General features: G+C 39.5%; 1 protein-coding gene across 1 annotated transcript in view; it reads left to right on the plus strand.

The window, feature by feature from the left end:
* CUL3 (cullin 3) overlaps positions 1–27,874 on the plus strand; it is a 107,515-nt gene that overhangs the window by 20,455 nt on the left and 59,186 nt on the right. The window contains exons 2-3 of the mRNA XM_038416330.2: positions 1,629–1,826; positions 15,420–15,533. Coding sequence (XP_038272258.1) covers positions 1,629–1,826; positions 15,420–15,533 — 312 coding nt within the window. The remainder of the gene's footprint in view (positions 1–1,628; positions 1,827–15,419; positions 15,534–27,874) is intronic.

The following is a 27,874-nucleotide window of genomic DNA, read 5'->3' on the forward strand; positions in this document are numbered from 1 at the left end:
ACACAAGTGTACACTAGATTTACACCCCTCTGGTGCAGACTAATGTGCTGTGTATACAAGCCTTTAGTTCCAAACTAAGTGCATGCCTACACTGACCTGCAGTTTATACTAAGAGGGTGTGAATTGCAGCATGCACCAAAGTGCTGTACTGTAATTCCCTGTATGGACACTGTGGGCACAAACTGGAAAGTCCTTAGTTTGCACTAATGAAGTCCTCTAAAACAGGACTTCATTAGCGCCAACTAAGCTTCAGAAGAGAGTCAGTATCAGACATGTAAATTTTAAAGATAAACAAGACAATATTAAAAATAGGATTACTTAGTAATACATATTAACATTTTGAAGATGGGAGGGGAAATTCTTTGCAATTAATCTTTTAAGAGGCCAGAGTGGTATACAGTAACTCCTCACTTAACATTGTAGTTATGTTCCTGAAAAACGCAACTTTAAGTGAAATGATGTTAAGCGAATCTGGTTTCCCCATAAGAATTAATGTAAATAGTGGGGGTTGGGTTCCAGGGAAAAATTTTTTTTTGCCAGACAAGACACACACAGAGACACACACACAGTATAAGTTTTAAACGAACAATTTAATACTGTACACAGCGATGATGATTGTGAAGTTTGGTTGAGGTGGTGAAGTCAGAGGGTAGGATATTTTCCAGGGAATGCCGTAATGCTAAATGATGAACTAGGAATTGGCTGAGCCCTCCTGGGTTAACTCGTTGTTGTTAATGTAGCCTGACACTCTACAAGACAGCATGAATGGAGGGAGGGGAGACAGAATGGCAGACAGAGACACAAACTTTGTGTGTGAGTGAAAGAGATGCACATTTCCCCTTTAAGTATGCTGACTCCACTTTTAAGTACACTGCCTTGTTAAGTTAATCAGCAAGCTGAGACCACAGCTTCTGCAAGGAAGCTCCCTCCATCCTAAGCCCTTTGGTGTGTGTCCCCTACTCTATGGAAGATGGGGTAAATTGGGTGCAGGAGTGAGGGGAGGGGGACACCCTGACATTAGCCCCCCTGTGGCCCCCTCCCCTGCCCAGCAAGCAGGATGCTTGGGGAGCAGCTTCAAGGCAGAGGACAGGAGCAGCACATGGCAGTGGGGGGAAGGACAGCTGAACTGCCCAATAGATAGCCTGCTGGGTGGCTGCCGCACAGGGAACTTAGGGGAGCGGGGAGCTGAAAGGGGGGCTGCCGGTCCATCCTTGTTCCGAACCCCTACCAGCTAGCTGCAACGGGCTCTTCCTGCAAGCGGTGGACAAAGCTGGCGGCTGCCAAACGACGTTATAAGGGAGCATTGCACAACTTTAAACGAGCATGTTCCTTAATTGATCAGTAATGTAACAACGAAACAACGTTAACCGGGACGACTTTAAGTGAGGAGTTACTGTTCTTGGAAAAATCATAGCAAAGGCTGTCTTTGACTCAATGGAGTTAATCCCTACCAATCTTGTCAGCTCTCGTTGATCTAAAGTTCTGATAAATGTCATAAATTTTGAATCAGAGAAACTTGACAGAAGCCATTACTGCTGCTTTCAAATTACAGTGGTTTCCAGCTAATTTTCTGGTAGCCACAGTTCTTAATTCTGGAAAATACTAATTTCTTTTCTTCAATATTGCAGATGACCATGGATGAGAAATATGTAAACAGCATTTGGGATCTCCTGAAAAATGCGATCCAAGAAATCCAGCGTAAGAACAACAGTGGTCTCAGCTTTGAGGAACTGTATAGGAATGCATATACTATGGTGTTACATAAACATGGAGAAAAATTGTACACTGGACTACGAGAAGTCGTCACTGAGCATCTCATAAACAAGGTATCTAACTAAGCTAAATTTTAAATCAGTGGTTTTCTTGCTGATATGTAAGATGAACACTATATAATTGTGGTTTGTGACAAAAATCCAAATTTTGATACTTTATTTTTAAAACAATGTTTTTACTCATATATAATACCAGTTTAGGACTAATGTCAAGCATAAGATGATCTCATGTTAGAGGTACCATTTATGTTTACACTACTAATATACGTGCAAATGAATAATGAAATGTGCAAATTTAAATGTTTATGAACATGTGAATCAAGAAATCACTTTTAGTTGAATCATTATTGCATGATTGCATAGGTATGTCTGCTAACCTGTTCATTTTTTATTTTTTTTTTTTTAAAGTTGTGGCTTTTTGATAGAATTGAGTGGCTTTCTTGGGTGAGCTCTGTTTCACTTGCTAGTAATAATAACCCCATTTTTCAGTCTGAGAACTAACTACATCCCAGAATAAGAACTTGCTTATAATGGGCTTTGTTCATGATCTAATGCAATAGTTGTGCTGGGATTACATTATATAGAGAAAGTAGAGAGGCATCATTCCATGAATAAAATCAACTTGACAAAAAACATCCTGAACAGTCTTGAGTCCTTAAATTTCAGTCTTTTCAAAACATACATTTAATTTAGCCTAAATTTTTAAATAAACAATCCTTTTGATTCTGAATATATAAGATATGAAGATCTTCCATCTCGCCTCAAGCCACAGATTGGACCTCTGTGGCTTTGTGTTGGTGAAGAAAAGCAGTCCTGTTTAGATCTGGCGTAGCTAGCTCATGTTAGCTAGACCCAGCCTTGACTTGACCTTTTTCCGAGTTGAAACAAGGCTGAAAACTTATTGCTGTAAAGAGGTCCAGCACTTGTGGCAGAATCAAAGATGCAGCCTGGAGAACAGCCGCTTTTCCACTGTGCCCACTGTATGTACTGACCAAGGCGCACTGGTAGAATCACAGCCTATCATGCCCTTACTGCAGAGTTTAGTGAGTTGAAGTAATCAGTGGACTGCTTCCCATTTTTGGTGGTTCTTTCAGGTGAAGATGTGTTAAACACTTCGCTACAGACCACTTCAATCTAAAATATGCTTTAAATATATATATTTTGTATACTGTGTGAATGCAAGGACAGGTTGAGTATAAAGTGACTAAAGGATTTTGCAGGTAGATGTCCTTTTATTGTAATATATTAGTGCCTCAGAGATATTAATGAATTTGTCTAGACTAGTCATGTAACATGGTAAATGTCTGAGACTTTTTAGAAATCTATGCCTGTAAACATCTCTGCATTATCGTGGGCTTAGTGGTGTTTACAACCTACCCTAGGTAACACACATTGGCACAGTAATTTTTCACTTGGTTAGACATGAGGTCAAAATTAGTTTCTTGTGGTGCTCTAATCTCTTCTGCTCCTCATTTATTTATTATTTATTTGTGTGTTTTTAAAAAAGAAACAAAAAGCCTACACATGTAGAAAGACCAGTTGTGACAACTGCCAGTGGCTCTAAATAAACAAAAGTTGAGTAGGACAGAAGTATGGTAGTGCAGCTGTGAATGGGACTTTTATTCAGCTTTTAACTGGAAATGTTTTTTTTCATGCAATTAGAGGTTTTTTTTAATCTGATACTTATGAGAGCTTAACTAATACAAATTCACCAATGTCTGGTAAACTCATATTTCAAATGAGTAATGAAAGGGCCTCTATGCACATGCTTGTGCTCCCAGAAGAGTACGAGTGTGTTTCAGACATCAAAAATTTGAGTCAGTATTTACAATTGAAATAACTTCTTCATGAAAAGAAAGCTAATTGCTGAATTTTACTCTTTAAATTAGTTGGTTTTAAAATGACTAAACACAGAAAATGTCCATATTATATACAAACTAGTTTCCCCAAACATGTAACCATTCACATGGAAAGGTGACTTCCCGGTAAAAGTGCAGAAAAATAAAACTTGAATGCAGAGGGTTTTTGGTTTTTTTTTTTTTTTTTTTTTTTTTTTTTTTTAAAGTCTTCAATTTCAAAACCAATTCCTGTCATCTTTTATCTCTGAGTTCCAGCTTCAGGATGTGACATTAAAGTATGGTTATGTCCAGAAAATTGGTTGCATAAAATGGTGCCATTTTAATAACAGAAATAAAAAATAGCATTTCAGGAGCATATACACAGTTGGTAGAAGTTGGTTCGGTTCTGAAATTAGACGTCTCTTCAGTTTTCTTGTAGTACTTATTGCAAGGCAGATGAAACAACTAATTACAGTTCAATCTATTTAATTTAGCATTTTACTTAACTGAAAGTTTAGTGGAAAAATTGTTACATCTTTGATAGCTCTTTCCAACACTACTTCTTACGTCAGTATTTGAAACATTAAGTATCTAATTAAATTACTGGAATGCATTCTAGTCACAGGTGTTCACTTATCTATACCTTCAAAGAACAAATGGTGGATACTAGGGCTGGTTGGGAAAACTCTGACAAAACATTTTTCGCTAATTTGTCAAAACAAAACATTTAGTGGGGACAGCTTGATTTGATGAAGTTCCAATAGAATACAGGCATGTTTAGAAAACTGCCTGGTTTCCTGTCAGCTCACCTGGCAGACTGCATTGGACAGGGGGACTGCAGGGTCTGTGGTTCCAAGGCAGCTCACTGGGTAGACAGCACTGGAGCTGGGGCTTCATTCTTTGTGCATACCCTTGTGAGAACAGGTTACGTTCTCGTAATTAAGTATACCAGATATGGTGCTTGCGCTGTGCATGTAATACAGAGGTTTATCTGTGGTTAATAGATACCAGAGATTAGCGAGCTGCTACTCATCGATTTGAAAGCATTTTTCATGGTCAGTGGTGTTCAGGTTTGGAACACAAATGTGTATTTTTCTTGTGTGGGTAGGAACTCTTACTCTGCTATCTTTAATTGCTTGTTGAAAGTTGTGTTCAGCCAGACTTTGCTTAGGAAGAGACCAGACCAGAGGTAGGCAAACTTTTTAGCTTGAGGGTCACATCTGGGTATAGAAATTGTATGGTGGGCCATGAATGCTCACAAAAAATGGGGGTTGGGGTGCAGGAGGTGGTGACGACTCCAGTTGGGAGTGCGGACTCTGGGATGGGAGGTTGAGGGCTCCAGCTGGGGATGCAGGCTCTGGGGTGAGGCTGGGGTGCAGGACAGTGCTCCGCACTGGGACCAAGGGGTTCGGAGGGTGGGAGAGTATCAAGGCTGGCACAGATGGTTGGGGTGCGGGAGAGTTGAGAGCTCTGGTTGGGGGTGCAGGCTCTGGGGTGGGGCTGGGGATGAGGGGGCTGGGGGTGCAGGTGGGTGCTCTGGGCTGGGACTGAGGGGGTTGGAGGGAAGGAGGGGGATTGGGGCATGGGAGGGCTCAGGAGTGCAGGTGCCAGGTGGTGCTTACTGGAAGCAGTGGCATGTCCCCCCTCCGGCTCCTAAGCAGAGGTGCGGTGCTGGGTGGCACGCAGGCACCACCCCGACAGCTCCCATTGGCCACAGTTCCCGGCGGAGTGCGAAGTTGCATAGTTGCTGGAGGGGGGACATGCTGCTACTTCCGGGAGCTGCACAGAAAGCTCCCCACCCCGCTCCCCAGCTGGAGTGCGAAGCGGGGCAAGCCCCTGACCCCACTCCCTGGCGGTAGCTCGAGGGCCAGGTTTAAAGGTCCAACAGGCTGGATGTGGCCCATGGGCTGTAGTTTGCTCACCCCTGGACCAGACCTTTTGAGGAAAAAAGTTATGTAACTTTAAAAAACAAAAAGCCACTAGCTGATATGTTTTTTGCAATATATTTAGTTGTAATTAAAATCATTAATGTTTTTCCCTGCCAAGTCCTTGTGAGCACTGGCACTAAAATTAAAATGTGACAAGTATAAAATTTAAGAAGGAAAAAATTAAAAAAAACTCTGTATATTAACTTTAGCTATATAACAGTATTAAACGACCTTCACAGTGGTTCAAGTATGAAATAGGTCTGAATTGTTGTAGGTAGTGGGACACCTAACTTTTACATTTGCAGTTTCTTCTGTGTACTGTGTAGTTAATGAGCTTAAAAATAGCTTTTTTTAGTTACTTGAATTATAGTTACACCTTCAGGTGCTAACCAAGATTGTGGCTTCTTTGAGCTAGGTTTTTGCATAAACACAAAGCAAGAAATCATTTTTGCCCCCAACAGTTTACATTCTAAATAGATAAGACAGGTAAAGAATGGAAAAGGAAATGGAACAAGTGATGTTCTGTGTCCAAGATGACATGGCAGTTCAGTGGTAGAGATTAGAATAGAAACCAGGTGTCCTAACACCTAGTCCAGTGCCATATCTACTGAACCATGGTAAATTTAAGTAGTGGGAGATCATACTGTCTATCAAATCTAAATTGATTGATAGATAACTTTAGTCAAGTGATTGCACATATGTATTCGCTCCACTTACCGTTGCTGGATTTTTTTCCTCAGTGGTAACTATCTGGGTGGCTTGAGTGCCTTCTCCTGCTGCATACCACTGTATCTAATATTATAAATGGCCAGCTGACTATGAGCCCACTCAGTTCCTTCTTATTGCCCATGATGGTTGCTGGAACTGTTTTTCTTGCTCTTCATAGACCTCGAGAAGTCATCTAGTCCAGTCCCCCTGCACTCATGGCAGGACTAAGTATTATCTAGACCATGTACTCTCAGTGGACTCTGTTCTCTTGCATTTTATTGTAAATAGTTTAGTGTTTGCTTTGTTAGGTTTTTACTCCATCTGATGATTTTGGTTGATTCCTGGTGCTGAGGGACATCTCAGTCACCAGGCTTCAAGGCCTGCATTTCCTGCCATAGGGCTATGCCCTTGAGCGACCCACACTCAAGTTGCTTGAAGTGCCTTGGGGAAGATCACATTGGGGAGCATTACCAAATTTGCAGGGACTTTAAGCGTTGCATGAATAAAGATGATGAAGCCAGGCTAAACTTTTTACTCCTGGAGACCTCCATCTGAGCCAGGTTGGTAAAACTTGGCACCGAGTGCCTCAACATCGGTAAGGAGTGCGCCTTTTACTGTGCCTGAGTGCCAACAACCGCTTTGCCATCCCCAGTGCCTAAGAGATATTAGAAGCAGTCTGCTGAAAGGGGGAGCACTGAAGTCTGCTTGGCATGGGGATAAGTGGAGTGCAGTCTGAGTATAAGTACTCTTCTGCTTCAGAACCACAGAAGATGGCACTGTTGATTACAGCAGCTTAGGTAGGTTTTTTTAAGCCCAGAGCTAGAGAAAGCACCTTCCAGATCTGTAGCACTGCATTGTATAAAGTTTATCTTTGAATCGATCATACTCGACGCATTTGCGGCTGCCAGAGACCTCCTGACTCTCCGTGCCAGTATTGCTGGCAGTACAAGAGTTGATGCTATCAGTTCTGGCGAACACAGGAGAACCAGCAGGACTGCTACAGCAGTTGGTATCATGCCAACCTCATGTACCCCTGATGGCTTGTCCTTCTGTACCATCAAAGGGAAAACCCACAATGTTTGCTTTACTGCAGGCTTCTCAATGTTGGCACCGATTGCCGGCACCGATTGTCTGGAATGGCGCCTGCATGGTCGGTGGAAGGAGAGTTGTTGTCTTCTGAATTGGAGGTCATATGCAATGTTTCCCAGCCTCGGAGCCTCCAGATGTTTCCATCCTTTCATGTATCCTGTCACAGGAATACCATAGAGTGGGTGGCCAGGAGATCACTGGGGGCCCTATGCCTGTCCAATGTCTTTTTTTTTTTTTTTTTTTTTTGAATCTGTGGGTCTTTCCCTTGTTTCCAGATCGAATTCCGGGCACTTCTATTTGGTGGCATTGGAAAGGCCCACGGCACCTCCTCACTGGGAAGCACCCATTCTTGACTCTGGTACAGAGTCCAGTGCCAGACAGCAAGAACCAGCTCCAGGGCAGATTGGCAGAGATTTCCACTTCATCGGATGTGAGCTGTAGCTCACGAAAGCTTATGCTCAAATAAATTTGTTAGTCTCTAAGGTGCCACAAGTACTCCTTTTCTTTTTGCGAATACAGACTAACACGGCTGCTACTCTGAAACCAGTCTCGCTTCAGTTGCACCCAGATTTGATCTCTCAGGACCACAATCAGCTGCTCCACCTGAACTGGCCTGGAAGCTCCAGGGTTAAATCCCAAAGAGGAAGCTGGCTTGGAACAAGTTTGTCAGGTCTTACTAAGTAGCAGAAAGCTCTCCGCCAAGGCCACCGACCTGTCAAAATGGAAGCAGTTCTCTATCTGGGACTGTCAAACCAGAGTCTCACCAATACATATGTCCATCCAACATATACTCAACTTTTTGCTGTACTTGAAACAGCAAGGTTTAGCAATTTTCCTCTATCAAGGTTCACCTGGCAGCAGTATCAGCTTTCCACTCTTGCATGGATAAGTTATGTTTTTTCTAATGACATGACAATTTGATTCTTTAAAAACCCGGAAAGATTGTGCCCTCAATTAAGGGAGCCTGTTCTCCTCTTCGGACTTTAACTTGGTTTTGTCTAAACTTAGGAGACCATCGTTTGAGCCTTTGGCAAAATGCTGTTTACTGTACCTTTCGTGGAAGATGGTTTTCCTAATTCCTATCAGTTCTGCCAGAAGAGCCTCTGAACTGTGTACCCTTGCATCCGATCCACTTTACAGCCATCTTTAAAGATAAGGCGCAGTTATGTCCTCATCTGAGTTTTCTCTCTAAGGTAGTTGCAGATTTTCACATCAATCCATGTAATTACCTGTATTTTACCCCAAACCGCATGCAAATAGGGATGAGCAACGGCTTACACATTGGATGTTAGATGAGCACTGGCATTCTACATAGACAGGACCAACCGTTTTGTGGCTATAGGGACAGAAAGAAAAGTCTTTCAGGGTCCTAACAGAGAATTTCATCTTGTATCTGTGCTTGTTATGATCTAGTAAGCATTTGACCACCATGAAGCTGGTTGTTCACTCTACAAGATCTGAGGCATTCCTAGCACAGATTCCCTATCCTGGACATGTGTAAAGCAGCAACTTGGTCACCAGTGCATACTTTCTCTTCCCATTATGCCATCATCTAGTACTCTAGAGACAATACCAAATTTGGTCGAGCTGTACTATAGCCTGTGTGTATGTGAACTCCGATCCCTGTGCTTGGGAGTCACCAAGAGTCAAATGCGCATGTGCAATCATTTGAAGAAGAAAAAACAGTTACTAAACTTTTGTAACTGTTCTTTGAGATGTGTTGCATGTGTCCATTCCATGACCCACTCTCCTACCTCTCTACATCGGAGCTTCCAGAAAGAAGGACCTGAGGGGGCTCAGGGTCGACTGGGCCATTTAACCTTGTGCCAGTGGTGTGCAGCGGCAGAGGGTGATCAAGCTGCCCCCAAGAGGTCCTCCTGAGGGAAAAATTTCCAGCATCTATGTGTAGGGTGCGCACATACCAAGAGTGGAATGGACATGTGCAACATTTGTCAAGGATCAACAGTTACGAAAGGCAAGTAACCATTTTTTGGTGACGTCACTGCTGGTCCTATGCCATCTGTATCTGGCACCTTGCACTTCATTTGTATCTGTTTTCTTGCCCTGGGCTTATCTCCTAGCTTCACCTTCATCTCCTAGCTTCACCTTCCATGGTTTGGTCCCACACATTCTGGATAGTGTTGTCCCTTTGCTCCCTTTATGACACAGCTATGCCTGGACAAAAATCTCACCCTAAATATAACAAAAGCCAGCAGGCCTAGAGCCCCAGAACCTTTTGCTGATGGCTAGAAAAAAGGAAAAACTACAGTTAAAAATAATAAAAAGTTAAAATGTTAGAGGAGAGAGTTGTGTGGTGGGTTATTGGGGGTTTTTTTTGTTTTTTTTTTTTTTTTAAACCTGGTAGATAATCCAAACTGACACTAAAATACCATACCACAGAGTATTTTCCTTCATGGGTAATTGGCATATTGTGTGTGTGTGTTTAAGATATTTACATTTTACAGTAATCTGTTGTGTATATTTAAAAAAATGTAAACTTTTTTACAAGAAAGAAAATGTGATTCAGTATCATGTTTTTATTCTTTCCTCTAGAAAAGGGGCAAAGGGTGGGGAGCAAATACTCCTCGTGGAAAATATAAAATTACACTGTAATACCTTATTTTAAAGCTACATGTGAATACAGAGTATCTTATGTCACAAATGTATAAACTCTTTTACTTCAATAATATCATATTATAATGAATGGAAAACTTCTGCAATAAAAGCTTTTAACTTGAATTTTAGCTAAAAAGCAGATTTAGGCCCCAGTTCAGGAGGTACTTAAACATACTTAAGTACCTTCCTGAAATGGGAGTCATATTTTTATCATTTTTTTTCCCCTCCCTACAGAAGATGGATATGGCTAGCTGGGCCCAGTGGTGTAGTTTAGGGAATTACATGGCTGAACTGTTTGTGCTCTGCCAGATCTCAAAATTGCAAAAGGAAAAATGTTATACCATAAATCTACTGCACAGCCTATTTAACACTAAGTTAGTTAAAAGTAAAGCTATGCTAGGAGAAAATTTTAAGAAGAAAAACAGTTTAAAAAAAAAAAGAAAAAGCTAAATTTCTTTAAAAGCCAAGATCTCCCTAAATTAGGGCTGTCAAGCGATTTAAAAAAAGTTAATCGTGATTAATCGAGCTGTTAATAATAGAATACCATTTATTTAAATATTTTGATGTATTCTATATATTCAAATATATTTATTTCACTTACAACAGAATACAAAGTATAGAGTGCTCACTTGATATTTATTTTTATTACAAATATTTGTACTGTGAAAAACAAAAGAAATAGTATTTTTCAGTTCAGTACAAGTACTGTAGTGCAATCTCTTTATCATGAAAGTTGAACTTACAAATGTAGAATTATGTACAAAAAAAAACTGCACTCGAAAACAAAACAATGTAAAACTTTAGAGCCTACAAGTCCACTCAGTCCTACTTGTTCAGCCAATCGCTCAAACAAACAAGTTTGGTTACAATTTGCAGGAAATAATGGTGTCCGCTTCTTGTTTACAATATCACCTGAAAGTGAGAACAGGCATTTGCCTGGCACTGTTGTAGCCATCATTGTAAGATACTTACATGCCAGATGCACTAAAGATTCATATGTCCTTTCATGCTTCAGCCAACATTCCAGAGGACATTCATCCATGCTGTCGACGGGTTCTGCTCGATAACGATCCAAAGCAGAGTGGACCGATGTATGTTCATTTTCATCATCTGAGTCAGATGCTACCAGTAGAAGGTTGATTTTCATTTTTGGTGGTTCGGGTTTTGTAGTTTCCTCATCTGAGTGTGGCTCTTTTGAGACTTCTGAAAGCATGCTCCATACCTTGTCCTTTTCAGATTTTGGCTGGCACTTCAGATTCTTAAACCTTGAATCGAGTGCTGTAGCTGTTTTTAGAAATCTCAGATTGATCCCTTCTTTGCATTTTGTCAAATCTGCTGTGAAAATGTTCTTAAAACGAACATGTGCTAGGTCATCATCCAAAACTGCTATAACATGAAATATATGGCAGAATGCAGGTAAAACACAAAGCAGGAGATATACAATTCTCCCCCAAGGTGTTCAGTCACAAATTTAATTAATGCATTGTTTTTTAACGAGCATCATCAGCATGAAATCATGTCCTCTGGAATGGTGGTACCAAAGCATATCTGGCACTTAATACCTTGCAATGCCGCTACAAAAGTGCCATGTGAACTCCTGTTTTCGCTTTCAGGTGACATTGTAAATAAGAAGGCGGCAGCAGTATCTGCCATAAATGTAAACAAACTTGTTTGTTTGTCTTAGCGATTGGCTGAAAAAGAAGTAGGACTGAGTGGACCTGTAGGCTTTAAAGTTTTACATCATTTTGTTTTTGAGTGCAGTTATGTAACCAAAAAAATCTACATTTGAAAGTTACACTTTCACGATAGAGATTGGCCTGTAGTACTTGTATGAGGTGAATAGAAAAATACTATTTCTCTTGTTTCATTTTTACAGGGCAAATATTTGTAATCAAAAATAATAATATAAAGTGAGCACTGTACACTTTGTATTCTGTGTTGCATCCGATGAAGTGAGCTGTAGCTCACAAAAGCTTATGCTCAGATAAATTTGTTAGTCTCTAAGGTGCCACAAGTACTCCTTTTCTTTTTGCGAATACAGACTAACACGACTGCTACTCTGAAACCTGTGTTGTAATAGAAATCAATATATTTGAAAATGTAGAAAAACATCCAAAAATATTTAATAAATTTCAATTGGTATTCTATTGTTTAACAGTGCGATTAATCGCAATTAATTTTTTTTGAGTTAATCGTGTGAGTTAACTGCGATTAATCAACAGCCCTAGTCTAAATGAAATCTTGTGCAAGCTTTCTTTCACCTTTGTGAATATAGGAGGCTATCTAACTTATTTTTAAATACATACACTGAATCAATTAAACACGTGTGTATTTTCTGTATAGTTCTAGAGATAACTCGCATAGAAAACCTTCAGATAGTTCTTTGCTAGTTTGTTCAGTTTGTCTCAAAGTCTGAAGACAAGTTCAGTGACAGAGCTGTGTCACTGATTGCAAGGCTTCAGTTACCCTTTAACACAGTTACTACTTATAAACTAATTTGCATAAAATATAACTCCAAAGAGTTAATTATGCTGTGAAATGTGAGCAAGGCTAGGTAGGGTATGTTGTATTATCAGAGTTAGCCCAGGCTAGTCTTGCATGAGCCAGCCACACTGCAAAGCCTTAACCAAGTCAGAGCTATGTGACTGTGTGTACAATGGTACTATACTAGCCCCTATACTGGGTTGGATTTCTAGCAAGATATCCCTGGTTCTTAATGATGCATTAAAGTGGGCCACTCTTTGAATTCATCCTTACTGTACGGGTCTTACTGATGTCACACCACGGATTTACCAAATGGCTGGTGTCAGCTTCTGGCCAACTAGCAGCCTGTGAGCAGGATTTCTTGGGCAGCATCTCCTTTCAAATACTGTGGAATGCAGCTCAGGTGGAGCTGGGGAATGTGGGGGTTAAACACTGAGCCAGTGGCTTCCAGTGCAGAAGAATGGAGGAATTAAGTTGACAAAGTAGAGCCCAGGTGGAATTATGGGATATGTTTTTGAAGGGCTAACAGCACCCAAGCTTGATTAGCTGACATTCTCACCACAAAGTAGATGGGCTGCTAACCTGGGCTGAAGCGAAACCGTGATTTTGAGCCTGTACTCAGTTGTGCCTGCAAGCTTAGGCTTGAAGCACCCTCATCGCTCTGGTTAGAGGTTTTTCTTGGAAGATGGAATGGGGTAAGGGGCAATGATTGGGCTGTAGCCCTCAGTAACTGCAGTGAAGACACCCATAGTGACCACAGATCCTTCTTTTTATACAGACTGTGGTAAACTTATTATGTGTCTTAGATGAGGAAATGACATTGAAATATTTGTGGGAAAGTGAGTGCAAAGAAGCAGGCATCCGAAGTGTTTCTATGTGTTTTAAAAACACTCAGCATAACATCTCAGCATCTTTGAAAACATTCCAAACACAGGTTAAAGTAAATTCTGGTATCTGAGAAATATAGAGGGCTGCATATGTCTGTTTCTTATATCTGCTAACTTACTGTCACCTGCAAACAGCTAACTTTTGGGTGATATTGGTTAATTACAATTTATTCTGTAAGAAACAACATATAATGTGTAACTATTCCATATTGTTATGGTGCCAAGTGCGAATGGTTTGCATGTTGAGGGTCACTGATGTATGTACATCCAAGATGAAACTCAACTTAGCCACGCAGTAACTCCTGTCTCAGTTGTAAAAGATATTTTATGGATTAAAGCACTCTACTTTGTCTACTCAGCTAGACGAGGAGCTGACAGGTACCTTGGGGCTTCTAGATGACAGAGAATGTTAAAACAGTCCCATATGGAGATAAATGTAATGGGACTGTAAAAGTGAGAAAAAACAAAGCCATCTAATGCTGTTTTGTTCCAGTAACTTCACTTACAGGATAAGGGATGATAAATTCAGGGGAATCCTGCTGTACAGTGACTGGCAGCACATTCTGTATCTATCTAATGACTGCTAAAAGCAAGAGATTGATAATTTGGAAAAAGCTTTAAATGAGACTATGCCAAAACTAGAGTACCAGAGCCTTCAAACTGTCCCTTTAATAAGGTACCAAGCTCAAAATAACCTCTGTTAGAAACAATATGAAATTTTCAACAAGTGAATCATTCACACTGCCCTTGCAAATACAGAGACCGGAAACCAAACAGAATTCATCCCCCCTAGATGGTGGGGGGGAGAATTCTGACTGACCATAAGCATGAGGTAAAGGGCAAAAAGTATACGGCAAGACCTGGAAGAGGAGAAAGGAGGGTTATGGCACAACATACTGTCCCCTCCTTCCCCCAAATGTTTTACAAAATTTTATAAATAAACTCAGTTATTAGAACATTCAAATAATTAATTATGATTTAAACACCCAAACATTGCAACACGGTGGTAGCTTATGAGAATTGGAACTAGTTCGGTTTCATTGGGTAAACTAGTGCAACAGTAGACAAACAGCATTAATGGTTAAAAATAAATGAATATCATAGGTTTGGAATTTGTTCATAAAATGTCATTTTTAACCTCCTTACTATCAATTACTGCTTGCCAGCTCCCTCGTCCTTTCTCTCTGCTGGAGTTCTGTTGTTAGTGACTGCACTGCTACACTCTGGAGGAGTCTCTTACTAGATGAATACTCCTTTTAAAAACTCTTCTTTGCTGCCAATTCTTCATACCATCCCTTACTTTTTAAACTTTGCCATGTCCAATGGCCCACCTAAACTCACTTCTGATTGTAACACTTTACAGTGATATTCATTGTTTTGAGTTGCTGTGCAGTGGGAGTCATAATATTCAGTTCTGTCATAAAATCTTATTTTTATTTTGATTTGCCCCTTACTTACAAAGGGACTGTACCAGCTATATGCAGCTAATACTCTTGGAGAACAAATATAGAATGTTGTATACTAGCTAGTAACAATCCTTGTCTTTGTATCTGTGGTAAGTAAACCTTCCTTTTCCAAGCTGTTTGTTTAATATTTGTATGATTGGTCCAAAATGTAAGTATGTGTATGCTTTTTGTTTGTCTTAAAGATGAATCTTTTTCATAAATGAAACCATGGTTTAACTTTAAAGTACATGCAGTGGATGTCATCAGGACAAAATGACTTTAAATGTCTAAGCATATTCACTTAGTTTTGACACTGCCTATTAGGCAAGCTAAATAGCAATACTAATATGTGTAAAGGTTATATGCGTTATTCATATTTTGATAATTCAGGCATCACATTCAAAGCAGATAATGGTGAGTAAGCTTTGGCCTTTTCTTCCCCACCCCCGAGATGTTGAGCACCTGCAATTTCCATTGAATTTGAATAGGAGCTGTTGGTGGGCAGCACTTAGGACATTACCCTAGTAGCTGGCATTCTTGAGATAGTAGCACAGCAAATACATATGGAGTAGCAGTCTGCAGATTTGAAGCAGAACTTTCAAGTGTCAAGACTAATTTGGTAATGTGTCATTATCTTCCTGTTTCGCTACAGGTGCGAGAAGATGTGTTAAATTCATTGAATAACAACTTTCTTCAAACACTAAACCAAGCGTGGAATGATCATCAGACAGCAATGGTGATGATTAGAGACATTCTCATGTACATGGTGGGTAATAGTGGTATTCCACTTTTCATCATTTACAGTCTGGTCCACAGAAATGTAAGCTGCTTTCCTTTTAGACCACTGTGGCAGGAGGAGGAGCAGTAAGGTATGCACAGTAATCTGCTTTCCAAGAGAAGTAATTTATCTCAAAGATAAACTACTAAAAAGCCTATATGAACAAGAAAATGGTAAACTGATCGTTTTATTTCATCATCACGTTATTTGGTAGACAGAGCAGAGCTTATTGAAAGTGTTGTTCAATTCTTTGTTTCTTTCTGTCACTCGTGCTTCGGGGATGGAAAAGGCTTTCAAAAGCCAAGCAAAAAGGTAAGGGTAATTGATTCAGAATGCATGGTTTACTTTGTTTTTATTTGGGTAGTGGTTCTGAATTGTTCCTCTCTTCCAATTAAAGGAGCTTTCACTTTTCTCAGACTGGTGCCAGTCTAATATAGTAGTCTTAAACTGCCTCATGATATTTACGTTTACATGTTCAACGTAGTCTGCTATTTATCCCTTAATGAGTGAGAACTCAATTTACAGATTGCCAGGTTTCTGAGAGGTGTAAAATTGCAATGAGGTTCCACTCTACAGTCCTAGATTAGGACACCTCTATTATCGCCTCTAAATACGGCTTGGAGACTTCCAAACATACTCAGTATAAATGCTCAGCAAATCTTGAAGATAGTATAATCAGGGTGCTGTAGAATTACAGGAAGACAAAAAATTACTCTGATTTGAATTTCTCTTTTTGTCTAATTTTTTTTTGTTATCCTGAAACTGAAAACCAGATGGTGACTCTTCCATCAAACTTGCAGTGTAGTGGAATCTCCTTGAAACTTTGTGCTAGCTGTGTTTGAGGAAAATAGACATTAAGCAAAATTTATTTACGCGTCTTGTTCTTGATTTAAGTGGCTCCAAATTATTATTTTTGCTATTGACTTAGTGAGAGCAGAATCATTCATGATGCATGTGTGAACATGTTGCCCTCAATTGGATGGTTGTAATTCAAAAAGAACAGAAAGATCCTTCAGTGCCTGATAGCTAATAGAGGTCTTCTTTCAACTTGGACGATGGAGTCCTTAGTTTTTGGATCTGTAGCGCTAGGGTTCTATTGTAGTTTAAGTTAGCCGCTATGGAGTTTGAGGTCGGAAGGGAATTTAGTCTCTGGTGAGGAGGTGGTAGAATGGACTCTTGTATGCTCTTAAACCACAATTCATATTCCAGAACCAAAAAACTTGTTTGCAAAAACCAGTTAAGATTGCAAAATGACAGTATTATATCTAACTACCACATTACTTAGGAAAATAAAAGGATGTGGTAGTGTTCACTGTCAGGAGACAGTACTGGACTAGATGGACCTCTGATTGGTATGGCAATTGTTTTGTTCCATAGTAGGTACTACTTTTTAATTTAGATGACTAAAAATAGGACTTAAGTTAAAGGAGGGGAACAATCAAGTTTTTAAAATAAATCTTTCATTGAATTCTCTCACTTCACCTTCTTCCCCTGTAGGTAGTTTTTTATTAATCTTTAAGCTTGTCAGTGCAGGAAATCTGACCTTCTATAAGTCTCAAGTGCCAACATTAATATTTCCTTTCTAAATACCTGTTTTCAGCCTTTTTACAGCTTCTGTAAAAAAAAAAATTATCTGTGCAAAAGCTTGGTGCACACAAGATTTTTTTTTTTGAGGTATTTTTGAACTTGAATTGAGAAAAATATACAAGATATGGCTATGGGTACTTCCTGTGGACCACATCTTGCAGTCTTTACAGTTAATTCATTAAGTTCTCTCTGTGTTTATTGGGCATTTTCCTTGAGGTAGATTTTTTTTATTCTAAGAGTTTCTAATTAATACTCGTATGATTTGGTGATCTTTTGGCAACTAAGTCTGTGTAACAATGCATACATCCAAAATGGCAGAAAGGCTTGCATTTTGTGTTACCTACATTCAGATATTTCAAGGCAAAACAGGAAACATAGTTAAGAGTAGTATTTTTTCTGAAGTTTGCTTTTAAACATTTTAACAACATGCTTTTTACAACAAACATAACTGCTAAAGGATAATTAGGAAAAAAGTTATCTTTTTTTAAAATTTGTGGTAACACTGCACATTAATGTTTCAATGGAGAGTGCCAGCAGGCTAGATCAAGATCTGGTATCTAGAATTAGTGAGTGATACTGAGGATGATTACAGATACTTCTGCAAGTGAACACAAGTTGTTAGTAGGTGTGTACACCAATCAGTCGCTGTAAGTCAGTCAGATCATATTCAACATATGAAGCCTTAGGCCTTTCCTATATTACAAAGGGTTTGCTGGCATAGCTATACTGGCAAAAGTGTCCTGGTGTAGACACTATTTATAGCAGCAAGAGTTCTTTTGCTGACAAAGCTTATACCTGTTCCCCAAATGAAATAAGGTATACAACAAAATTACTTTTTTGTTGGTGTAACTGCATTTGCAATAAGGCATTTGCTGGCATAGCCATATTAGTTATGGGTGTGATTTTTTTCACACTACTAACTGAGATAGCTGTGACGACAAAACTTTTAAGTGTAGCCCAGTCCTTTAATTCTATAGTTAAAACTTCAAACAGTCTATGGGTGAAAAACACAAGCGTTAAAAGACTAAATCAACCCCTTGTTTCTCCAGAGAATGTAATTTAAATACTTAGCATTTTGGAAATAAAGTACTATATAAACATTAACTGATCCCCAAGACATCTTCAAATTAGTTAAGAAAGAATGATACTCTTACACACTAGGCAGTGAGACAGAAGTTGTGATTTACGGACTCTCGAGTTTGAGGCTCAGATCCAGCACATTCTGCTAGACCATGCTGTAATCTAACAGGGAAAGAACCATGTACCACATCCTCTAAGCCAGAGCCCAAGTATGCAGATAAAGAAATAAACATTTCATTTTAACTATAAAGTAACATGAATTTTAGACATATTTATTAATGTAAATCTATGGGTCTAAACACAATAAGTAGATGGATATACAGATAAATTGGAACAGAAGTGACCAAAAAGATTCTGTTTTGAGATACTCTAATTCGTCAAGGCTAGTAACTAGACAGGAAAGCAAAAAGGATTGGTCTACATCTATTAAGTGTAACTTATAATAAACAATAAGACCAATATCTTGAGAAAATATAGAGATGTATTGAGTTGTGTGCCATCTGTATATAAGAATCAATTAATGCAGCTTTTGTTATAAAGGAATGTAGAACTTAAATAAATCCTGTGAAACACTTAGTAGTAAGGCATAAGAAGTTGGATTAATACCCCAGTTTACCAAAAGTCAGGTGCTCAGAAAGGTGATTAAGCAAGAAAGTGCTCTGCGGCTTGGTTACCAAATTTAGACTGAGATGATATCTTGTGCTGCAGCATGTCAAGAGTGCCAATGGATCCAGTAAAATAAAGATGGAGGATCATAGTTTGTTTGAATTAGCTAGAACAAAGTCTTAATTGGTCAATACGCTACTAAAAGTTGAACAACTTTGTGCTATGGGACTCTGTTCAGAAGTGCTACACTCCACGAGTCTCCAAGTTATGGTGAGCTGAAATATTAAGATTGTATAGAAACTCTGCTCCCTTTTTGGTTTTATATTATAAAATTTGAGTGAAATTTGGTGTTTGTAAAGGTGCAGTACTAACTGTCCTGGAGACTGAAGTCCTTTACCTACAGAACTTGTGTAGTCCCAGGAAGATCCAGTTTCCTGATACAGACTTGTCAGTATACTTTAATTGCTGTGTGAAGGAACCACCAGGGAAAAATATAGTGGTTCAGTCTTCATGCAGAGTAAGTATTCCTCTGTGTGCGCCAATCAGGATACCAGTGAGTGCCATTTATGATTGAGTTTGAGTGTGCACTTATCCTCTAACCCAGTGGTTCTCCCAACTTTGAAATTGTATGGTGTTTCTTAAAGTAGGATTCCCTTGTAGGATCTTTTTGTGGCAACTAGAGTATTTGGTTAAGTGAAAAGCAATAGATAAGAGGCAAGATGAATGAGTCTGGTTTAATATGATGGATGTGGCTTTATTTCCTCCTAACACCTAATATGTATATGTACTTTTTTAATATGGACACTTTCTGGTTGAGCCCACTATGTCAAACCTTCAGGGTCACTTGTCTGTCTGTCTGTCTGTGTGTGCGCACACCTCTTATTTTGGTGTTATCAACAAAGTGTGGTATTGGTTTAATTTGCATGTGACAGGCATGAATTATTCTGCAGTTACAAGTCCTAGCCATGCAGGGATCTCTGCCTTAAGATTGATGAATACACAATTGAAATTTTCTGGGTTGTTGGGAGGCAGTCTTTTGTATCAATGTCACATGTTTTAGTGTGGTGCTGGAAGCCATTGCATGGATCATGTTGTATTAATCCATAATATTTGGTTGTAATCACTAACATAAATTTGGACATAATCACCTCCATTTAAAAATTGCTCCTATATGTTCCTACTCTCAGGATTAACCCACCTGATGCATGAACTTGTAGTCTTCTCTAGTGTATGTCTACACAGCAGTCGGGAGGTACAATTACAATTTGTGCAGGCATACCCAAGCTAGCTTTGATTTATGTACTTGGGGTTCCAGGTGGGATTGTATCTGGGTGGCTAGCTGAGCCTGTGCTGCTGCAGGTTTCAGAGTAGCAGCCGTATTAGTCTGTATTCGCAAATAGAAAAGGAGTACTTATGGCACCTTAGAGACTAACAAATTTATTTGAGCATAAGCTTTTGTGAGCTACAGCTCACTTCATCGGATGCATTCAGAGCTGTAGCTCATGAAAGCTTATGCTCTAATAAATTTGTTAGTCTCTAAGGTGCCACAAGTACTCCTTTTCTTTGTGCTGCTGCAGCTACAGTTATTTTTAGCAAGCTAGCTCAATCAAAGCTAGAGCAGGTATGCTCATACACACTGTCCCAACAACAGTGTAGCTATTTCCCTAGAAAAAAAGCAGTGTCTGCTGAGGCCATTCACTCCTCTTCCTTCTCCCAGGGCTTAATGGATAAAAATGGTAGTGGGCCCACCAGCCTTTCAGTGTTTTTACTATTGAAAGTACAGTGAAGGGAGAAGCTAGGGGTCAGCCAGGGTCTGCATAAGGGAGGCTCTCCAGCTCCCTAACTATTCTTCCCTCCGCCCTTCCAAAAACCCCAGTTCCATGCTTCTCCCATCCACACCCAACAAACCTCCAGGTTCATTCCCAGGCTCCTTCCCTTTTCCTTAGCTCCTCCATTACCCCTGACTCCCCCAACTGCACTAGTTCAAAGGAGTCATAAAGTACATTTCTTTCTTGTAGTTTAAATGAATTACTCAGTGTTCTGTATTAATATGCCTACTAAAGAAGCTGTCAAAAAACAAATTCTTGAATCTTTTGTTTTTGTCTGGTTTTCTTACAGACACACTTGCAGACAAGTATTTTGAAATAAATTGCCACAGTAATTCAAACTGGTGTGATTATACTGTATTATTTTGACAAATAAAATATGCAGAATTTTGCAGAATTAAAAAATATTGTGAGCAGATTTTTTTTATTATAATTTTTGGGGGGGGTGCAAAATTCCCCCAGGAGAAAATACAAATGATAACTAGGTACATGTTCAGTCTTCTTTTTCTTCTCCATCTGAACTTGGTAGGGCTGCCTCAGATTCCTATATATGATTGAGGCTGGGCTGGGCTATTTATTTAGTGTGTATATATATTATTATTACTTGGGGCATTCTGCACTAAAAAATTTGCACCAAAAAATTAAAAATTCTGTGCACAATATTTTTAAATTCTGCAAATTTGATTTGTCAAAATAACACTACATAGTCATGCCAGTTTCAATTACTTTGGTCATTTATTTCAAAATACCTGTCAGCAAGTATGTCTGTAACAGTTCAGACCTGCACAAAAATTCCCCGAGGAGTAGAGAGTTAAAGAAAACCCTATGACAACACAGTTCCTGTTTTCTCTGCCTCCTTTAGCCCTCCCTCCCCCAAGACCAGCCAGGGTGCCGGGCCCCCTTGCCAAGATATCTTCACCCCCCCAACCCAGGCATCCATCTACCTCCTCCTCCAGAGCCCAGGGATCCATAGGGAGAAACAGTCTGATGCTCAGTCCCAGGATTGCATGGATTTTCCTGTGTGCAGCTCTCTTCTTCCTTCAGGGCATTCTGGGAACTGAAGCTGGCTGCTTCTTCCCCCCAGCAGTGTCGTCTTTGTGCAAGCTGGGCTCTGCTGGGTCCAGTAGCCCCTAGTGATGGCTAGTAGCACTGCAGCCCATTTCTGTGGGGGAAAGGAAATTCTGCCTGCACAACATTAAGTTCTGAAAAATTCTGCATTGCGCAGTGGTGCAGAATTCCCCCAGAAGTAATATATGAGACATTGTGTAGAGCCAAAGAAGTAAAATTGACCATCTGTGTTTAAATCCACTTACTAACCTTCCTTAGAAGTAACCAGTACTAGGTTACTTTATGGAAACCTTCAGTACAGTATTTACAGTGCAGCTCTTAATACATCAGAGTAGTCGACTGTTCTCTTGAGGCTTCCATTTGATTAATTAGCTGCCTCTCTCAGCAGGCTTTTTTTTTCCTTACACCAAAGTGAGAACCTAATAGAGAAAAATGAATTACATAAAAAGAAATGTTATCAGAAGAAAATAGCTCTGCCTACAGCAACAGAAATACTGAAACTTGAACTACATATTTGTCATTTTTATTTCACTGAATTATAAACTTTTACAATGATAGACTTTAAGAAACTATTGAACAAAAACAATGTTTCTTATCTATTAACATGTTGTAAAAAGAATTGGTCTAATAAAACTTTCAAAAGTCATAGAGCTTTATTTAAAGCCTGTTTCTAAGTAGACTTACCATTTCAGATAGTCTTCTGTTATTAAAAGGCCAGTCTATATCTTTCATTTTAAAATTTAATTTTACCTCCTCTATCTTTTTTTTTCCAGATAGCCCTATCTGGTAGGAAACTAGCGTGTTGGGCAGGGTGCTTTTCTTTCCTATGGATTTGGAGGGCTTGCTATAGATTGAAGGGCTCTGCCGTTGGAAATGAGTGTTATGATCCAACAGAATGCTTAAGTGTTGGCTTAAAAATTTAGCACTCCCGTATCTTTGCAGTTTTACACTTCTTCTGTTTGTTTCATTTGAATGGACCCTTGATACAACGTATGCTATTGGTTTAAAATAGGACTGGGAGGAAGGTATGTCTGAGTTTTAATCACAATTGTACGACTTGATCAAGTAACCAGTAGCATCTCCCAGTAATGTTGAGACTTAATTGCTTAGCTCTTTGAAGATACGTAAAGTACTGCGTAATGCTAGGTATTATTATTTGCTCTTATTTTATCCTCTAAAATGAGTCAGAACCAAAAGCAGTAAATATGACTGGCATCTGTCATTACACTGCGATGCTCATTATGTCAAAACTTATTATATGTCCCCACATATAAGCACAAGTAAAGTCATAAACAATATCTAAATGGAGCTAAATTTTTGTACCTTTGTTTATCTGCAGGTACTGTCAGCGGAGATGCTTTTGTTCAGTAAGGAAAAGGAGAATATTTTGTACATACTAAATGAGGGACATCCCCTATACCATGTCCTCAGGCTTACTCTACTTATTTACCCACTTGTTGGATAATTAGTAAACATTCCAGGATGGCCAAAGTACCAATTGTTGGCATTCTTATTGTTGATGCTTCAGTGAATGCATTGCACTTATTAATATCCATTTTATGTGTGTGAGTTTTCATCCATCACACATGTATAGTTCACCAGTACCTAACAATGTGGGTCCCAAGTTCAGCTGCTTCCATTTGGCGTTTCTGATGTTCATGAACTCTCGGTTTTGAAGAATAGGTTCATTATTTGCTGAATTCAGATTCCCATGGTTGATCAGCAGAAAGGCATTTGAACTGCTAGTGAATTAATATCAAGGCGCAAACTTAACATATGATAAATTCCTTTGGTTTAAAATGTCCCTTTGAATGGTCAGATGGACAGGGCTACAAACTGAGAATCCTTTCTATCTCAAAAAAACAGGTATGCTCAATACCATGCCACCAGTCTGCTTTCAAGCCTCAGGTCTACCCACATTTTTCAAACCATATTAGCACCTTAAAAACAATTTTTTTAAAAAAGGGTGTTTTTATTCGAGTGTGCGTTGGTGTAGATCCCATTGTAGGTGCTCTTGGGCTCCATGAGTGCAAGATCAGTGCCAGGTATTTGCCCTGTGCCTCAAAGGACATAATAGTTGTGATTCTCCCTCATTTTCCCACTTAGCACCCATAGCAGTGAAATGGAATCTGATAAGTGTCCAACTTGTTAATTAATAGCTATTAAAATTAATGTATAGCTAAAGCTCTGAAAACTCTTCAAAAATCTTCAGAACTCCTGTAATCTACAGATATGCAACTAATATGCATGCAACCTGGCTGAACTGAATGCCAATAAACAGTCCTTCTTTTATAGCCTCCTCCCCAGTACAGGGCTCCTCAGCATGGTGGATTTACTCACAAAGAACAGTTCATTCTTGCTTGGATGGTGCTAAAAATGTTTGAAAACCATATATACGTAGCTTTGTTACAGAATGACTTACAAAAAATCTATCTAGTTTACTGCATTGCTTAATTGTTTTTTAATGGGTTGAATCTTTTAGAATCTTTCTACCAAGTAAGTTTAACGTCTTCCTAGAGTTGTTTTAATGTGAGCTGAAAGCTAAATATATAGGGCTGAAAGTAGTTGGGTCGATCAGTCTCATCTGTTAGTCACCTAAGTGAAGAAAATAAACAAGGATGCCAACTATATGATGGTTTCAGAGTAGCAGCTGTGTTAGTCTGTATTCGCAAAAAGAAAGGGAGTACTTGTGGCACCTTAGAGACTAACAAATTTATTTATCTGTAGCTCACGAAAGCTTATGCTCAAATAAATGTTAGTCTCTAAACTATATGATGGTGGTTTTTATCAAACGTACACAGTTCCACTAAAAACTGGAGTGAAGATACCAATTTATTTCATAAAAGCCATTGAAATAGCACTGGCTGTTGGTAATTGTTTTACTACCAATTTTTTTTTAAATATGCCTATGGAAATTATAGATCATTTATTATATTGTAGATATTAGAGATCATATTATTATATTATATTGTAACTACTTGAGCTGCCCTTGGAGAATGGCTAGTGTTTATAAATACTTATACTTAACTGCATAGGTCACATCTTTCTGAAACACTGCATCCAAAGCAATGATGATCAGGAAAAGGTGGAATTAACTAATGTGCAGGTTTGTTTTTTGCAAACTGCAAAAATAATTTGTAATACAAAAACCTAAAATAAAATATGAAAGTTTCAAACTTACACACAAGTTGAGAAGAGGAAGTTATATGTGTGTAATGTTGGTAAGCTAATATTGCACCTTTCTTTCCTCTTTTTTGTTTAATTTTACCTTTTTAATGTTAAAGTACCATTTTCAGTTAGGTTAGTAATGTGTATATACATACAGTTGTATGCATTTTTATACTAATAATCATACCTGGGCCAAGATGTTTGTTGTAGTGAGTCACAGTTGCCTGTTATTATTTTTCTGATATTAAAAACCTTCTGTAAATTATAGGACTTTGCTAGTTTTGAGTTACAGCTTATTTAAAGCAGAAGTGTATTACGTTACTGTTTTTTCTTTAGTTCTGTCTTCCTTGAATGTTTCCTGGCATCAATCTGAGTTTCATGTAGGTCCATTTATGTAATAGTGCATGGTTCTGTGACCTGTAATTGTGTTTTAAAGGCAGTATTAGCTCACTTGACATATTTCAGTTTCATAATTGAATTTCAGTTGTTTAGCTATACCATATGTTGCAACGTATGTAGACAAGCTCTACTTCTTTTGATTTACACTTAGTCTACCACAGCCAGTGCCAAATTGCATATAAGCAAAGATTCTTTGTAAATCTGAATGGACAGGCAGATTTAAACAATTAAGGATAGCTTGTGACATGAAGCTACAGCTGAGCCCTACATTGGGTGGTGTGGAATGTACTGCCTTAGTGGAGCTCTAGCAAGTAGATCATAATGCCATCCAGGACTTTCTAGGAATGCATATTCTGTGCTACCTTTAAAGAACATTCTGTGTGTATTACTTCCATGCTGACTGGGGCACAGAACAAGAGCCTGTGGCCCTCCACATTTCCTTGGTTTAGGTCAGCACTGATGGATAGGCCTGAGAGTTCTGCCCTCTAAATACAAGGGGACTCCCATTGTGCATGGCTCATGTGTGGGGGCAGGGAGAAGAGGCTCGTTACTATTTATTTTTTATTATGGTAGCACGGAGGAAGCTCAGTCTAGGATGGGTGTGTGCGCCTACTCTGCATTTAAAAACCCCTTGGCAGCAAGTCTCAAGGGCTTATCTTCACTACAGACTAAATCAGTGCTGCTGCGATCAATGCAGCGGGCATCAATTTTAGCGGGTCTGATAAGGATGCGATAAGTTGATGGGAGAGTGTCTCCCGTCGACCGAGCGCAATGTAGATGCTGCTGTAAGTTACGTTCACTTAAGTTAACTTAAATCGACTTGCATGGTTAGTATGGACACAGCCTCAGAGCCGCAGTCTACAGACACAAGCTTGCATTGCTCATGCTACGAAAACAGCTATGTAGATGTTCGGGCTTAGGCTGGAGCTTGGGATTTGAAACCTGGTGAGGGAGGTGGGTTTTGAGCCCATTTTGCAGCCCAAGCCCAAACATTTTTACAACTGTTTCTAGCGTCATAGCAGAGTCAAAGTCTGTAGAGCCATGCTCTGGTACTCACTGCCTTGAGTTTTAAAATGCTGCGTAGACATGCTCATTGTGCTAGGCACTATACAAAAAAAGTGACCGAAGACAGTTCCTGCCCCAGAGAATTCATCTTTACTTTCCTTCTTTGTATACCCATGGAGAGATTGAGAAAGTAGTTGATTTTAGAGTAGGTAACTTGTTTTAGGTTGCGTCCATAATCACTTCAGCAACATTCTAGCTTGTGAATCATTGCCAACCCCTGGCTCCTGGGAGTTCATCCTTTCAAGCACTTGCTGCTGCTGCTTTTCCTGGGAAGTAAATGCTGCTCCTTGGTCTACCACCTTTGTGTACTAAACCTAGGCCACATGGGCTTTGTCCCACAGTTTTTGAAAGCATCAAATAAAAAAAAAAAAGTAACTTGACCCCAGTGGGAAGCAGATCTGCAGCTTCAGGAGCAACAGTAGTGCTGTTCTAACTCTATAGCATCACAGGTTTCAGAGTAGCAACCGCGTTAGTCTGTATTCGCAAAAAGAAAAGAAGTACTTGTGGCACCTTAGAGACTAACCAATTTATTTGAACATAAGCTTTCGTGAGCTACAGCTCACTTCATCGAAAGCTTATGCTCAAATAAATTGGTTAGTCACTAAGGTGCCACAAGTACTCCTTTTCTTATAGCATCACAGATTCACTGGAGCTTGAGGTGCTACTGTTGTAATAGCATCATTAATACTGATGCCGTGGATACTATACAGATCAGTCACTTTCCTGGTTTTAATCTCATCAGTTGATACCCTAGTATTTAAACTCTGTTCATAAATTTTCTTTGGAGCTAGTATGCCCTTTTTTTCCTCAAAGTTGCCTAGAATATTAAGTTATTTTTTAATTGCCTCAACTTTGATCTTTTTACAAAAGTACACTTTGTCTTGGTTTTATTCGAGAATCACAAGACAAAGACTATAATGTTCCTGCGTGCAAGTCTGTAAATAAGGCAGTGAAATGAATAGCAATGTCTCAAGTTATCAGGAAAATCTGGTTAATGGTGATATCCTCTCACGACCATCTTCGTTATGTGACATGAGGAGGGTGAATTTGTTAGGCCAGTTAGTAAAAGTCATTGCTTTGAGGCAAAATTGTTAAATGATTCATATAAGTGCCGTAGAGTGTGTGTTTCTCACCTGTTCACGTTTTACTGTTTCATTTCTCTTTGTATAGTATCTGTTATAGCAGCGGTTCCCAAACTTGTTCCGCTGCTTGTGCAGGGAAAGCCCCTGGCAGGCCATGCTGGTTTGTTTACTTGCCGCATCTGCAGGTTTGGTTGATCGAGGCTCCCGGGGCCGTGGTTCGCTGCTCCAGGCCAATGGGAGCTGCTGGAAGTGGCGGCCAGTACGTCCCTTGGCCCACACCGCAGCAGCTCCCATTGGCCTGGAGCAGCGAACCACGGCCACTGGGAGCCGCGATCAGCCGAACCTGCAGACACAGCAGGTAAACAAACTGGCGTGGCCCACCAGGGGCTTTCCCGGCACAAGCGGCGGAACAAGTTTGGGAACCGCTGTGTTAGAGCTTCCTCCATGT

Source organism: Dermochelys coriacea, chromosome 9 (assembly GCF_009764565.3).
Source record: "Dermochelys coriacea isolate rDerCor1 chromosome 9, rDerCor1.pri.v4, whole genome shotgun sequence".
Taxonomy (NCBI): domain Eukaryota; kingdom Metazoa; phylum Chordata; order Testudines; family Dermochelyidae; genus Dermochelys; species Dermochelys coriacea.